Here is a 15,924-nt window from a genome sequence, read left to right as displayed (position 1 = left end):
TGTGTGTGTGTGTGTGTGTGTGTGTGAGAGTGAGAGTGTGAGTGAGTGTGTGTGTGTGTGTGTGTGTGTGTGTGTGTGTGTGTGAGTGTGTGTGCGTGTGTGTGCGTGTGTGTGTGAGTGTGAGTGTGAGTGTGAGTGTGAGTGTGAGTGTGAGTGCGTGCGCGTGTGCGAGTGTGTGTGTGTGTGTGTGTGTGTGTGTGTGTGTGTGTGTGTGTGCGTGTGTGTGAGTGTGAGTGTGTGCGTGTGCGTGTGCGTGTGCGTGTGTGAGTGTGAGTGTGTGTGTGTGTGTGTGGAGGAGCTGCCTGACTCCAACACACAGAGTAGATGAGAGGACAGATCTAGTTGGAGATTGTTGGGATAATATGAACTGGCCTATTTATGATATACATGAAATTAACCTTACATTGTTCTCAACACTCTGCCATGAAACAGGAGAGATACCAGGTGACCACACACAGCTGGAGTTTCATAACATTGAGACGGGGATCATTACAGAGAAACGCTACCTGCCCATCACACCCTCCAACTTCATTGGGCAACTCCAGAGCCTGACGTTTAACGGCCAGCCGTACATCGACCTCTGCATAAACGGAGACATCGACTACTGCGAAGTCAACGCCATGATCGGATTCAAGAACATCATTGCCGATCCACTGACCTTCAGGTCCTGCTCAAGCTATCTGTCTCTGAGCGCGCTGCAGGCATACTACTCCATGCACCTGTTCTTCCAGTTCAAGACCACCTCATCAGATGGACTCATCCTGTTCAACAGTGGAGATGGAAATGACTTCATCGCTGTAGAGCTGGTTAAGGGGTACGTTATGGAGAGACAGACATTACAGTCAGATGCTGTTATGAGTTGTTCATTCAACAACTTCTTTCCCTATCAAAATATATTATATCCTTGCAAATGGGGAAAAAAACACTTTTATTTATTTATTTTAGAAAATGTGATTTTATTTGTCAGAGGTTTGCATTTAGATAATAAAGACACTGAGACAGAGACATTGAGAAAGTATTAAGCTGAGTATAGAAACATTACAAATGTAAAAGCTTGTAATATAGTTGATGGCATAGCTATTACTTCAATTTCGGAAGAATTTGATAAGAAATATTTTAATTCATATTGAGATCTCTGATTTGTGATTGCTCACAACTTGAGGGATTTCTTCAAAATCTCTTGAGGAAAGATTTTCTCTCTCTCTCTCTTTCAGTAACATTTCTTCATGTAATCAAATCTCTGTCTGAGGAAAACAACTGAGATATAAAAAATATCTTATTTGTGATTTTTCGTCCCTATGGGGAACTGAAACTAAACTGTATTTAGCTTGCACCTACTAGTGGACTTTTTTTTTTACAGTACATTTATTACAATACATATTTAATTATTATCTAAATCTTCTGTATTTGCATGTGTGGTACATTTCATTTTATTTCATGATATCTTTGTTTAGCTACCTGCATTACATCTCAGACTTGGGAAACGGTGCTTATCTCATCAAAGGAAACTCAAACAAGCCTCTTAATGACAACCAATGGCACAACGTCATCATCTCCAGAGACACAAATAACCTGCACACTGTCAAAATCGACACCAAAATCGCCACCCAGACCACCGTTGGGGCCAAAAATCTTGACTTAAAAGGTAAATTACACATTAATAGTATTTTAACCTGCCAATAACCCTGCTCTGCTGCCTTTTTTTGTTACAAAGGTGATGATATAGTGTTTTATGGATTAAAAATAATTTGGTAACACTAGATTATGGAACACTATTCACTACTAACTAGTTGCTTATTAGCATGCATATTACTAGCATATTGGCTGTTTATTAGTACTTCTAATGCACAAATGAATGCCTTATTTGGGACGACCAGATCCCTTAACCAGTCCCAGTAAATAAACATACCTACTACAACAACTACTGTACTTACTGTCAGTAAGCAGCTTTTTTTTCCTTTTCTTTTTTTATGGCTCTGTTTGCAGGTGATCTTTATATTGGTGGCGTTCCTGAGGAGATCTACAAAGAGTTGCCCAAGTTAGTTCATGCAAAAGAAGGATTTCAAGGCTGTCTGGCATCTGTGGATCTAAACGGCCGTTTGCCAGACCTGATGTCTGAAGCGCTGGTCTGTGTTGGACAGATTGAGAGAGGATGTGAAGGTGACAACACATTTCTTACTTTTCAATAGGATCATTTAATTATTGATGATACAAGATCTGATCACCCTGTATGGTTGTTTTATTTTTTTTTATTATGCAAGACTTGTTACATATTAATTGAAAGAATATTGAACTATACATATTTTCATATTGTAATATACAACATAGGCTACATACTGTACATATTTAACATAACATAAATAAGTAAGCTTCTATAAAGACAGGATGAAAAGAGAATTTACATTTTGAACATGCCATTAATATAGGAAATATTTAGCCTTATCAAAAAGAGTGGCCATTTGCACTAAGAGCAAATAGCTTTAGGTGTAAGTAAATGAATGAATGCTATTTTCAGTTTATTATTAACATTTACCTTTACTGGTTTACTAAGTTTACTGTGGTGATCATTTCACTCCTAGTATTGTTGCTGATGTCAAAAGATTTGTTGTAGCTGTCATGTTGTAGACGTTTATTGTCTCGCGCATATGCAGCAGTTTTCAGCATCTGCTGGCAACACTTTTGAATGGATAGCATAATTTCTGCTGTTGCTGCATGAAATCTACTTTTCATACACAGTGTTATACCCCAAACAACATGAATATTTCATACTGTTTTCATCACACCTCCTGCTTTACATAAATGACATGTTGACCTTTGTCTTGGCAGCTGCGTTGTCCTCATACAGTATCTGGTGCTTCTCATTTCATTATTGATGCATCCTCATTTGCTTTCTCTGTGTCCTTTCTTCTCCCTCGTAAGATTCAAGGGCAGAATATAAGGAAAGGAAGCAAGGTGGAGGATTCGAAGAGAAATGTTTAGGATCAATTGGAATATCCTTGCTCACAATGTGACAGGATTACGCACAAGGGAGCTGCCCTTACATTGTTAATTAAGAATTTCATAATACAAATTAATAAAGCAAGTGCTTTATTGGTTACAGGGAACCAAGCAGAGCGCTTTTGTAATAATTAATTAAAAGTTTACAAGATTAATAACTTCAAATCTTTGATCAAGTTTTGCTTGAGACAGCTGCCCCATTTTAAAATCTGCTAATAATGTACGTCTCAGATAACCCCGCCTCTAAATAAATCTGAACTGTGGTTGATTGCTTTTAATGGAAATTAGATGCAGAAGAATGTGAAGTGTAGACAGAGGGTGCTTCTCAATGCCCTCGTGAAAATCACTCTCCATCTCAGCCTGTGACCCAGAAACCGATATAACTCTGCTATGATGAATGATGTGCAAGTTGTCTAATTTTACCATGAGAATGAGAGGATATAGGGCAAAGGACTCATCCTGAGTAGCTTCAGTGAGGATACACAGGTGCATCCTTTATGGAGGAAGTCTTTGTAGTGAACAGCATTTTGTAGGGCATTCAAAAGATAAACCGAGTGTCTTCATGCTACTGGATGTTGGACTGGTTTCTTCTGTCATTTTGTCTGATTCAACCAGACAGTGGATGGCTAGATATAATGCCTTGACTGCTACATTCATTCACTCACTCAACAAACAATAAACCTCACAGTACAAAATATATATATATATATATAATTAAAAAGACAGTTATACCAATGTTTTCAAATTGCACCACAGTAAGCCTAGGATTTGACAGAAACATTATAATAGCATTCTGTAAATCATCCAACTGACAAATACATTTCTAGTAAACATTATATATTTACAGTCATGTATGTAATGTGCAGTGGCAGAACGACTGGGTTAGACACAAGAAAACTGATTTTGTGGTGTGAGTGTCCCCCTCATGAGTGAGAGCAATAATAACAGTGTTAGAAGCATATGACATAGTGAGTAGTGTAGAGATAACTTGGCTCTGGTGGTGTCTCTCTCTGATGCTCATGATGACGATGTTCCTGCAGGACCCAGCACTACCTGTCAGGAGGATTCGTGTGCTAATCAGGGAGTTTGTATTCAGCAGTGGGAGGGCTTCACCTGCGACTGCAGCATGACCACATACGGAGGACCTCTGTGTAATGATGGTAAGTCAGAATTTTTGCATCCTGTTTTAAAAAGTGCATCAGGAAGCCTGGTTGATGTGTGGTGCTGTAACACTGAAATCATACTTAACAATAGTGGTTCAGCAGGGTCATAATGATGAGGTGAGCATGTCCATGCTGTTAAATATATTTGGGTGTGTGTAGGCCCTATTCAGTGCTTGACATCTGTGGGTAAAGTGTGCTGAGATTGTCATATGATGTTTGTGGGGTTGTGTGTATGTCTGTGTGCGTGTAATCTTTATTTGTAATAGGTGTGTGCTGTACAATGGTAGGTGATGTGTTTTGGCATTTGGAAATGAACATGGCTGTGATTGGTGCTGTCCTAAACCGTCATCTGATCTGTCATGTTTTATGAAGATTGAAAATAAATAATTGGAAGCTTATTTTGTTACTTGTATTCTCTAGTTCAGTTTTAGTTTGATCTATTCCATCTCCTTTTAACAAATGTATGTGCTCAAAACACAATGAATTGTATTACGACATAATTTTGGACTTGGTATATTTCTTTAGCATTTTTGTCTTTACCATTGCTGATTGATTTATAGATTCATGGATTGATTTGTTCAGTGTTTTTGTGCAATTTTAATACTTTCTCTCTGGTACCCTATCTTTTTTTTACTATTCCCTACTATACCAAATATTGTTTGTAAGATTTAAAGGAACTCTGAGAGTCTTGTCTTGGCAAGGAAAATGGCAAGGATAAGTCACTTATCCACCTTCTTTCTTGCCGTAAAAATGGGTGCGGCCATTTGTAAATTCTATGGGTCTAGCTTCCGGTCTCATCCGCGTCCAGCTATTTTTAGCTGTACTCGGTGTTGGGGAGTAATTAGTTACATGTAACGGCGTTACGTAATTTAATTACAAAATAAATGTAACTGTAATCAGTTACAGTTACTAAGAAAAACTGTGTAATTAAATTACAGTTACTTATGAAAATGTTAACGATTACAAAGGGGATTACATTTGAATATTTACACACATCCACATACAGATTTAATTGATTTCTTTCCCAAATTGCACTGACTACTCTGAGACATACGGCCCTATAATTTCCACGATGCAGAAAACACAGACTGGTTCCTAGAACCCAGTCATAAAAACAGAATTCCTAGAGCCTAACGCGGACAGAATATGCCACATTTTGGACGAATAAATCAAAAGTAGGTCAGTGCACTTGAATCAAAACGTGATATGGATTAGTGTCTGTGAATATTAAGCCGCGAAAAGACAATATATGAATCCTTCACGTTCTGCATGTCTGTGGAAATCAGGCGCGGACTGACCATCGGGAGAACCGGGACAATTCCCAGTTTGGATCAGAGTAATCAATGCGAGAGAGAGAATGGAGAGGACTGTGGAAGCGCACAGGTGGAGCAGAGAAGCAACACTACTGTTCAGGGTTTCAAGTGCAGGTCAGTTTCATCTGTAAATATGCTATTGTAGTTTTGTCTTTGTTTACTTAGTTAAGCAGCAGCAGCCCATTGCTCATCAGCCATCACTCAAAATACTGTATAAAGGACATCATAATTATCTATTGTAATGTTACAGTAGTCATTTAGCAGACAAGTAATCATTTTATAATAGGTTTAGGGGAGCTAGGGCAGACAACAACACAACCCTTACGAAAATTAACGATGATTTTACTATAAATCCAAAGACAATGGTTACTATTGCTAAACCATGGTAACCACAAATTAACCATGTTTTTTTGCTACACTAACCATAGTTTAACCATGGCATTTGTAATAAAAATAAATACAAATGGTAATCCGTTGGCCAAAAAAATAAAAACATGTTTACTGTACTTTTAATATAATAAAAGCATGGTTACTTTTTGTAAGGAAAAAACATGACTCATGTTCAGTATTAGGATTTTTCTATAAAGATATTGTAGTGATGCACTAATTTTGACATGTAGACAATTTAGAAAGTATAGTTTTGTTCAATCTCGAGTTTTCATGAGAGAGATAGATATCAGGGCAAAATAAAGAGACTGAAAAGAAAAATGGAAGTGAAGGTGCAGTTCAGGAGAGAACTTTCAATTATTAATCCCCAACTTAATCCTTTTTTATGTGAGGTCCATACAAAAAATAGGGTTGTGAGATTTCCCGGCCAGATTTTTTTTCCCGGTCCGCCCCTCGTGGAAATTAATGGTGCAGACATGCGGTTTCATTTACAATACATAGACCTAGTGAAGCTTGCAGTGTTTTCAGCCTCTGCCGCCTCAATATATGAGTACATGAACACATAAACATAATCTCTAGAACTGCTCTGAGTCACTTCATGAGCATTTTACTTATTTTGAGAAAACTATCATCATGTCATATACAAAGAGACACCAATGTTTCAGGAGTTTAGTGCACAGAATAGGACACATGCTTATTAGATAACCATATTTGAGTTGATGTATATGCTTTTATTTATTATTATTTTTTAATTAACTATTGTTAGATGCAGTGATTTCTTATCTATTAACTATTTCTTATGATTTTAAATCTGCATTGAACTTCAGATCAATCTCAAAGTAAAAGGCGGTACTAACGTCTGATTTTGCGGTGGATGTGTCCAAATTTGATCATCTTAATTCAAATTATGAAGGATTTTGAAAGTCTGACAGTGTTGAGCACTACTGTAAGGTTAACCCTGCATTGTCTAAATGTTTGAAAATGATTAACAGTTGCAAATAAACATGCATTAGAAATTTAGAAATGTAATCAAAAAGTAATCAGTTACATTACTTTAATAAAGTCATTGAAAAGGTTAGACTACTATTACATTTTAGATGGGGTAACTTGTAATCTGTAATCTATTACATTTCCAAAGTAACCTTCCCAACACTGGCTGTACTGAACCGCTCCTTTTGCTGCTTGATATTGAAAATTTGTGTGTCTTACCATATTATTTTAATGTATTATTTTAATTATGAACACACTGGTTTGTAGTGCAAACAGTTTTACCGTTTACTGCACGTTGTTATTCTTCTCGTTATTTCCTTATAGCGGCTAATGAACCGGAAGTCTCACCCATAGGCTTACTTCCGCACTGAAGATAGTTCCGCATAGTTCTGGTCAGTGCTTCATTTGTAAATCGCGAGGTCCCGGAACAAAGTGGATCCAGCATGATTAAAGGAGGGAGAGGTAACGGAGTATTCGCGCAATGGAGGACTAGCTTACGTGATTAACAGCGTGCATCTTCTTACGGTCATGAAAAAAACTGAAAAGTCATGAAATTTTAAAACAGCCATTTCCAGGCCTGGAAAAGTTTTGGAAAAGTCATGGATTTTTTTTTCTCTTAAATCTCTGTATAATAGAATTATGGTTCATTTGCTTTCGAGATTATAATGAGGGAAATTCCTGCAAACATATTCAATAGAGCATGTAGGTTATATGAGTAAATAAATCCACATACTATCAGATTAAATCAGTACGGTGGCAGAGAAGTGCAAAGCAAATCACAATTCTGAAAACAAAATAACAAATTACAAACGCAAATGCAAGTCTAAAAAACAAAATAACAATTCAGAAAACATTATAACAAGTCAGAAAACACAAGGACAAATCAGACAAACCGGAAGAGGTAGGTATAGTTTGAGACAGCGCCATTGGTTTGGGATTACTCACCGCTGACTGGACGAGACATCTGTCAATCACCGTATACAGAGAAGAACCAGCCGAAGAACAGCAGAGTCGTGGTAGAAAGTTCGGAGATGGTATTAAAGTAGCTCAGTTTAAATGTATTGTATGAATTGCCCTTACTCTGGAATAAAAAATATGGAGTGTATATTTACATTTAGTTAAAAGTGGCTGTATATCATCAGCTCCAGTGACGCAGATAGATAAGTGCTTGTCGTTGGCTTTTTGACGCGATCGTCCCGGGTTCGATCCCGCCATTTGCCAAACTTTTTTTCCCTCCCTTTTCAAATCTCATATCACATCGTAAAGGCATTTGTTTTCAATAAAAATTAAGGAAATAATAAAAAAGTTGAAAATAAAGTATCGGGTAGGTGTAGGGAGGGCTTTATTGTACCAATAAGGTGGCATCCATTTAATAATTAAAATTAAAATGATAATTTACACTCAATACGTTATCACTGCATACTGTTTTATAATGTACTACAATACTGAAGTGCAGATAATTGCCACTATTTGCAACTAGTAGTATACTTTCTCAAACTTTACCTACCTCTTCTGGTTTGTCTGGTTTGTCGTTGTGTTTCCTGACTTGTTAATTAGTTTTTTAGACTTGCATTTGCGTTTGTAATTTGTTATTTTGTTTTCAGAATTGTGATTTGTTTTGCACTTCACGGCCACCGTAAATCAGTCATTTGAAAACAGCGTGAGTTATTCAGCTGTACCGCGTCTTCTCGAAGCGGCTTCACAACAGCGCATCTCGTCTGCACTACTGCACGCTGCGATACAAGACTTTTGCTCGGGTTTCGGGACAGTCGACAGAATTGTCACTAGCCTAATCGAGTCATTGTTGCATCGTCACAAAACTGTATCATTTGCACATCTTTTTAAGTTTAAGCCATTCGATACTCGCGTGGCCCAAAGGGGGATGCGCTCACAGTCACATCCATAGCGCGCATATCGCCAAATACACACAAACAATGACGTCAAAATGGCTGTCCTGGTGATTATCCTCGTAAGCACAGTCGGTTTTTTGGCTTAACTAAATGTGAACATCTGAGAAAGAACACGCATGTATCAGTATTGGATCCGTGCATTCGGGTTTGTGAGAGCAGCCACGTCGCATCTCAAGTTTGTTGTTTCAAATGTAGATGCTAGGCAAGCCTGCTCATAATAGAAGTTTCTTTCATGAAATATATGCACGCTATAGGTCAACACAAACGTCTTTCATTGGCACGTGAGGAGGGGATAGGTGCCGGATCAGATTTCGGACAAATTCGGAGGTGCCGGATCAGGAACCGGCTTGTTCCGACACAAATTAAGCCCTGGTTCCGGTGCTTGATTCTGATTGGCTGAGCCACTTTCGAAGCTGTTGTAAATTACTCTACAAACACACACCTGGTGGAAGAATACTGTTTTTATTAATATCATTACACTTTATTTGCTCTGTTTCATTTTGTGAAACCGTACTACGTATATGGAATAACTCCGCTTCAACGTCGTGCCTAACAACGCCACTTAGCTGTTATAAATTCACTGTAAACCACGGCTTCTTGGGGCTTATTGCTTTAATTTAACATCTGCCAGTCTCAGTGTGTTACAGCACTGCTGCATGCTCTGTCACCACTTGAGGGCACTCGCGTGAAGCACACACAGCACTTCCTGATAAACTGACAGCCTGTCTTTCTGCAGCCTTCATGCTGGAGTTGCTCTCGTGTATCTTGTACTTCAGGTCTTTGTTAGTTAACGACTTTAAACTCTCTCAATGATTTACTCCAGATAAAACACCTACTTGAAGGACTGGAGTGTTGATGCTGCATGGGCAGAAGTATTAAATGACTGAATAACCAGGTGTAATTAGACAAATGTAAGATCAAAGGTAAATAAACAGATTGAGTACATGAGTTTTTAAAGCCAATAGTGGTGGAAAAGCCCTGTGCTGATAGACATGAAGACGCACTTTACTGTATTTGCCTTCCTGTGTTCGTCAGCCACTTCTGGTTAATGTAGATCGCATCTCTCATTTTTATCATATTATGTGTTACTGAGCACATGCATTCGATAGTTTGCTTCCTATGGTCTTTACATAAATATTTAACTTTAACTTAATTTAGCATTGCTATTTGACCACTGATTTAAGAAAAAAAGTGACATTAATAAATTAAAAAACATCTGGTTACACTTTACTTGAAGGGGTGTGCATAAGACTGACATGACACCTTCATAATCATGACATGACATCTACATAATCATGACATGACACCTACATAATCATGACATGACACATGTCATGAATATGAAGGTGTTTTATGCATGTTTATGACAACTGTCATTAAGTGTCATTCACTCAGTTATGTCATTTTTAATGCAAAGATGACATTGCTTGAGATGTCTTTGTTATGGTCTATGGTTAGGGGTAGGGTTAGGTTAGGGTTAGGTCAAATAATGTCATATTTGCATTAAAAATTACATAACTGAGCGAATGACACTTAATGACAGGTGTCATAAACATGCATGCAACCTCCTTCATATTCATGACGTGTGTCATGTCATTATTATGCATGTGTCATGTCAGTCTTATGCACACCCCTTCAAGTAAAGTGTTACCAAACATCTTTATACATTATTCAGGAGTGTACATCAATCGTGGTGAATCAAACTGGTATTTATCATTATTTCAAATAAAAAGTAAGCATGTTATTCGCTCGCATCTATTTCTGTTATTTGTGATCACAGGAGTGCACAAAACTCCATTAGTCCAAAAAGCGTGCATATCTCATATGCTTACATTAAATAATCATTAAAATATCAGTATCAGTCCAGTATCAACAGAGACAGACATAACGACAGATGATGATATGAAGCCAAATAAATAAATGATTATGACCATATGTGATTTTCCTTTGTTCTTCAAATGATCTCTGGTATTTTTTATATGAATAGTGTATGTTTATTATAATGCTTAAATATATAAATGAAATATTTATATATATCCGAGCATCCCCAGGCCCAGGGATGCACGCGCACCCTTGCTTTTCAACAGTGGAAACGCAGCTAATCAGTGGTCTACCAGATCACTTTCAGTGGTTATGAAGGTTCCTGGAGGTCATAGAAGCATTCATCATGCCTCAGATTAAGGACGGGTGAGAATTTCCTTGTGAACTTCCTCACACTGGCTATGTTTATGTGCAAATAATCTGTTTGCAATCAGACTGATTGCTCAAGTAATTACCTCAAAAAATCCATCTGAGCTTGATCTGTATTTGATTAAAGTAGATCTTAAATAATCGTAATCTGATTACAAGTAAAAATTTTAGCCATGTAAACTGTAGAATCCAACTACTTTCTCAATCAGATTGCACACATTCATAGTGTCACGTTTACATACGTCTAATGAATGCGTGAGTATAGATGTATACTGTAAACACAACCAAACACTTCTCAATTCCCAAACAAATAAATGAGTTCTTCCCCTTGCTGCACAGTGCAATTACATTCAGGGCACCAGTTTGTATTAAAAAAACTGCAACTGAGAGCTTTGCTTTCATCGGCACCGGTCACATCTGCACAGGGAGACATGCCTGCACACAAATCCACATTTATCAGCCCTTTTCTTTGTGTGTGCTTCTTTTTCCTGGTGGTTGAATGAGCAACTTCCTCCCAAAGGACGACACTCGGGGGCCAAGTGGGCCTGCACAGACGGCTCTTTATGTGCAGTGCAGATGCCGTGCGCTCGCTGCTACTGACGTCACCTGGTGTTGGGCAGCAGATGGAGCATCTGGAGAGACAGTTGACGTATGGCACAAAGTCTCTTTCAAGTTGGAGCGAGCAAGAAGTGTCTCCAAAGAAAATCCTTGCTCTACTTACAGGAAGAGAGAAGGATGAATCCAGACTCGGAGAGATAAAATAGCCTTAATTGGAGGTGCCAGAGGAAAGTGAGATATTTATGATTTTAATATGATTTTTTTTACAACAGAGTGATGGGAATATAGCCTACAGAAAACAGCAAAGCACACATCCCAGTTTCTCCATCTATGCAGTGTGTTTGTCTGCAGTGTTTGCTGTGTTTTGGCTGAACATTTGCATAGTGCTCTCGCGCCCTGATTCCACCGCTAGCGCTCCCCCTCCCTCTCTTTTCTTCTCTTCCTCCCCTTTTTTTCCCTCCGACCGCTTACTCTCTCTCTCGCACAGCCTCTGGAGCTGCTCTGTGGATGTCTTGTGGCTGGAAACGCAGCTTGCGCAGGTGTGTGGGGAGATCGCTCTCTCCATGGAGAACAAGAAACGTTGTCCTCGGGAAAGAGTGTAAATGAAGCTCTCACCATCTGTTGGAGGCTCTCAGCCAGCTGTGGATGGATTTCTTGGGATTTCTCCTCCTAAAAGAAAGACTGAAGACAATATTCAGCCGAAAAACAGCAGAAATTCTGATTTCAGAGAACGCCTTCGAATTCAGAAAACGCCTGATTTCTTGCATGTGCTGACACCTCAGGAGATATCTGCCAGTGTTTTTGCGGGATGTTTCAGTCACTGTCGTGATTTCAGGCTACTGGGAGTAACGGTGAAGTAACTGATTTTATGGTTCATAAATTAAAATACTCTTTCCTGCTTTATCGAACATTGGATTTTATCTTAAACTGCTTGGATTTAAGATTAAATCCCTGAGGACAAACAGACACAGATTGGGTGTACTTTCTCCTGGCTTGCTGATTTCTGGATTTTGAGTGCTTCTTCTTTAAGAAGGTGTGTGTAAGTGAGCAGTATGGGCAGACAGGTGTGCTGAGCGTCCGTGTGTCTTGACATTCTCTCGCTCTGGGAAGATGTTGGGTGGCTGGAGGCTGGCGGCCTGGCAGTCCTGCTCTACGACCCTCATCCGGGGTCTGGCCTCAGCTGCCTGCCTCGCCCTGTACCTCACAGCTCTCTCACTGGGCATCGCAGCCACCTCGGAGACCCCTGCGAGGACACGTCAAACACACATCACCCATGGAGGCAAGATCCATCACATCGTGCCTATCACTATTAACAGATCACCTGGGTCTCTGCGAGCAGGACATGGTGGGTAGCAGCGTAACATTATGGAGCATAAACACACAATCCATTAAACATGTAAAGTAAACAGTGAAACTCAAATTCATAAAAGGGCATTTGCAATGCTATATTTGTTTCTCGTTCAGCACCTCGGATCCTAGATCTTACTAAGACTAGCCTCATCTCTCAGTATCTGCATCAGCGCATTTCTCTTTGGAACAGATGATAACACATCCATAGAGTCATACGATGCAACCCAGGCTGAGATGGAAGGGAGTTATATGAGCATTTGAGCTGTTTTGATGTTTTGACCTCTTATCACAGTGGCACCAAAAAAATGTAGCCATTAGGACATGGTGGGTAGCAGCGTAACATTATGGAGCATAAACACACAATCCATTAAACATGTAAAGTAAACAGTGAAACTCAAATTCATAAAAGGGCATTTGCAATGCTATATTTGTTTCTCGTTCAGCACCTCAGATCCTAGATCTTACTAAGACTAGCCTCATCTCTCAGTATCTGCATCAGCACATTTCTCTCTGGAACAGAAGATAACACATCCATAGAGTCATACGATGCAACCCAGGCTGAGATGGAAGGGAGTTATATGAGCATTTGAGCTGTTTTGATGTTTTGACCTCTTATCACAGTGGCACCAAAAAAATTTAGCCATTAGACGCAAAAAAAAAAAAAAAATCCAACTATGTGGCATCTGCAAACAAATGATGCTAGATCCGTTCTCAAAACTAAATTCTGAGCTATGTTTGCTTTCCAACTGGTGTCAAATTGATTTTTGGCAGAGATATGAAGTCCTTTTATACAGTTCACACAGTTTCCCTTATAAATGTAGTTTATTACATTAATTATGACACACGTGGTTTAGTATTTGTTTGAAATTAGTTTTGAGATGTCTGCTGGGATGATGTTTTCATGCATTAAAAATCTAAATTATGATATGACTGACTGTCAGAATATGTGCAATTTTGTCCTAAATTTGACTGTTTGCACAGACTGACACAAACACACACACACACACATTCATTGTACAAATGCACACATCTCTGAGTAATGTGTTGTGCTAGGGTGTCGGGTTGATGTCTGCTGGGATGATGTTTTCATGCATTAAAAATCTAAATTATGATATGACTGACTGTCAGAATATGTGCAATTTTGTCCTAAATTTGACTGTTTGCACAGACTGACACAAACACACACACACACACACATTCATTGTACAAATGCACACATCTCTGAGTAATGTGTTGTGCTAGGGTGTCGGGTGGATTAGACATGCTGTAATCTGATTGGATAGAAGTGTTTTACAGTCCTGCTGAAATCGCAAATCAACCAATTAAGTCACTCCACTGGAGTCTGTCTAATGTAATGGTTTTTATACCATGCTAATGATATTTTCTTTCCCTAACCCTAATGCAACCTCTAAACATAACCTTCAAAATTTCTCTGGGAAAAATAATAATAATAAGCCATTTGGTTTACAGTGGCAGAAACACATACACAGTTTTCTTTCCAAAAACATAAACTTGCTACTAGTATAATCAAAATAACATCTCATAAGTTGGAGTTGATAAGTTAATGAGTCCAGACTGAGTTAATGAATACAAACACAGCTTTACATTATGGAACACTTGAATTGTATATATATATATATATATATAACACACACACACACAACAGTAACAGTAACAGAAAATGACAACTAAATTGCTCCTTTTATGTTCAATGGAGCTGAATGCAGTGGATTTCGTGCTGTGGATATAAAACAGTGTAAACACTCACAGTCCAAAAGCCCATTGCTTCACTATTCAGCGACAGTCACATATAATGACTATTTTTATATATCTCATTTATTGGTTTCTTTCATTAAATGCCAAGAATAATACATTATGTGCTGTTGATGCACTGAAACTATACTTCCCTTTAGTAAGAATATAAAAAGAAAGTCTTAAAGGCTGTATGTTCTGTCATTATACAAAGCAAGTACTTTTTCTGTTGTGCTGATTTGGCTCAGTAGAGCAGCACTCATTCATAAAAAAAATAAATAAATAAAAATCTCATTATAGACCCGTTCAGGGAAGTGAACAATAAGGAAAGGATTACAACTCCACTGTGCATGCCTGGTCCTGAAGCACTTCTGATTATTATACCCCACAACTGTCAAAATAAATTGAGTAGTGCATTTTTTTGAGTCTAACTACAAACAAATAAGTGAACAATGAAGCATCATTGCTGACTCTTTAAATAAGGCAACAAGGTTTCTCCAAGGACATCAAATGTTTGCCTGAAGTGATTTATCCAAATGTGTTCCATTATTTTGTAGACACCGAGTGCTTAATATCTTCTACGGGTCACTATTGAGCGCATCCTGCTGTTGTTTTGAATAAGCTTGACAATGCAGTGAAAATGTTCCAGGAACAAAGATGCCATTTCCCAAAACAATAAGTAGTATTATGTGCATCTGTCTGTACTGGGGAGTTGTGATTTATGGAAGGCGAACAGTAATATGACTGAAGCAGAATAAAATCAGCGGATATGCTCTGGTGAGGCGTGTAGGATGGGTGAGATGTTACTTGAGGAGGTTGAGCTGGTTATCAGTGTCAGCGATGTTCTTGTGCCTTAGAGTTCAACAGGCTGTTTTTGCTGCTGTGCTTTGTAAACTTCTCTGTGAATATCCAGTGTCATGAATGGCTAATATCTTCACCTTTAAAATGAGCAGTAGTGCTTTGCTGCACATTTTTGTTTTCAGTCAAAATGTATTTGCTGATACTCCATCCTTTAGTAACAGACCTTTTGCATTACATTGAGACATGCATAAAACAAGTGGTGCTGAAATGTGTGCTGAAACCACTCCAACGGTTAGGGTCAGATTTAAATACATTGTTAAAAAACACTCTTGTTACCACTTGTTTCTAATGTTTGGGTCCTTCAGATGATATGCAGAATGTGAGGTGCTATAACACAGCTAGAAACAAGCTATAAATAATCAGATCCTGGAGAGACAGCATTATCTATTTGCAAAAAATGAGGACAAAAATACCTGTAAGAAGTAGTCAACAATGTCACTGCTCTTTTTTTCT

The 15,924-nt window shown here is 38.4% G+C and overlaps 1 protein-coding gene across 1 annotated transcript in view; it reads left to right on the top strand.

Moving 5' to 3' along the window:
• Window positions 1–15,924, top strand: part of LOC107582113 (neurexin-1a-like) — a 189,466-nt gene that overhangs the window by 100,933 nt on the left and 72,609 nt on the right. The window contains exons 12-15 of the mRNA XM_016267851.1: window positions 433–814; window positions 1,455–1,645; window positions 1,987–2,160; window positions 4,038–4,157. Coding sequence (XP_016123337.1) covers window positions 433–814; window positions 1,455–1,645; window positions 1,987–2,160; window positions 4,038–4,157 — 867 coding nt within the window. The remainder of the gene's footprint in view (window positions 1–432; window positions 815–1,454; window positions 1,646–1,986; window positions 2,161–4,037; window positions 4,158–15,924) is intronic.

Source organism: Sinocyclocheilus grahami, unplaced genomic scaffold (assembly GCF_001515645.1).
Source record: "Sinocyclocheilus grahami isolate Dianchi unplaced genomic scaffold, SAMN03320097.WGS_v1.1 scaffold40.1, whole genome shotgun sequence".
NCBI lineage: Eukaryota > Metazoa > Chordata > Actinopteri > Cypriniformes > Cyprinidae > Sinocyclocheilus > Sinocyclocheilus grahami.
Note: the sequence above shows the minus strand (reverse complement) of the source record. Positions and strands in the feature narration are given on the sequence as shown.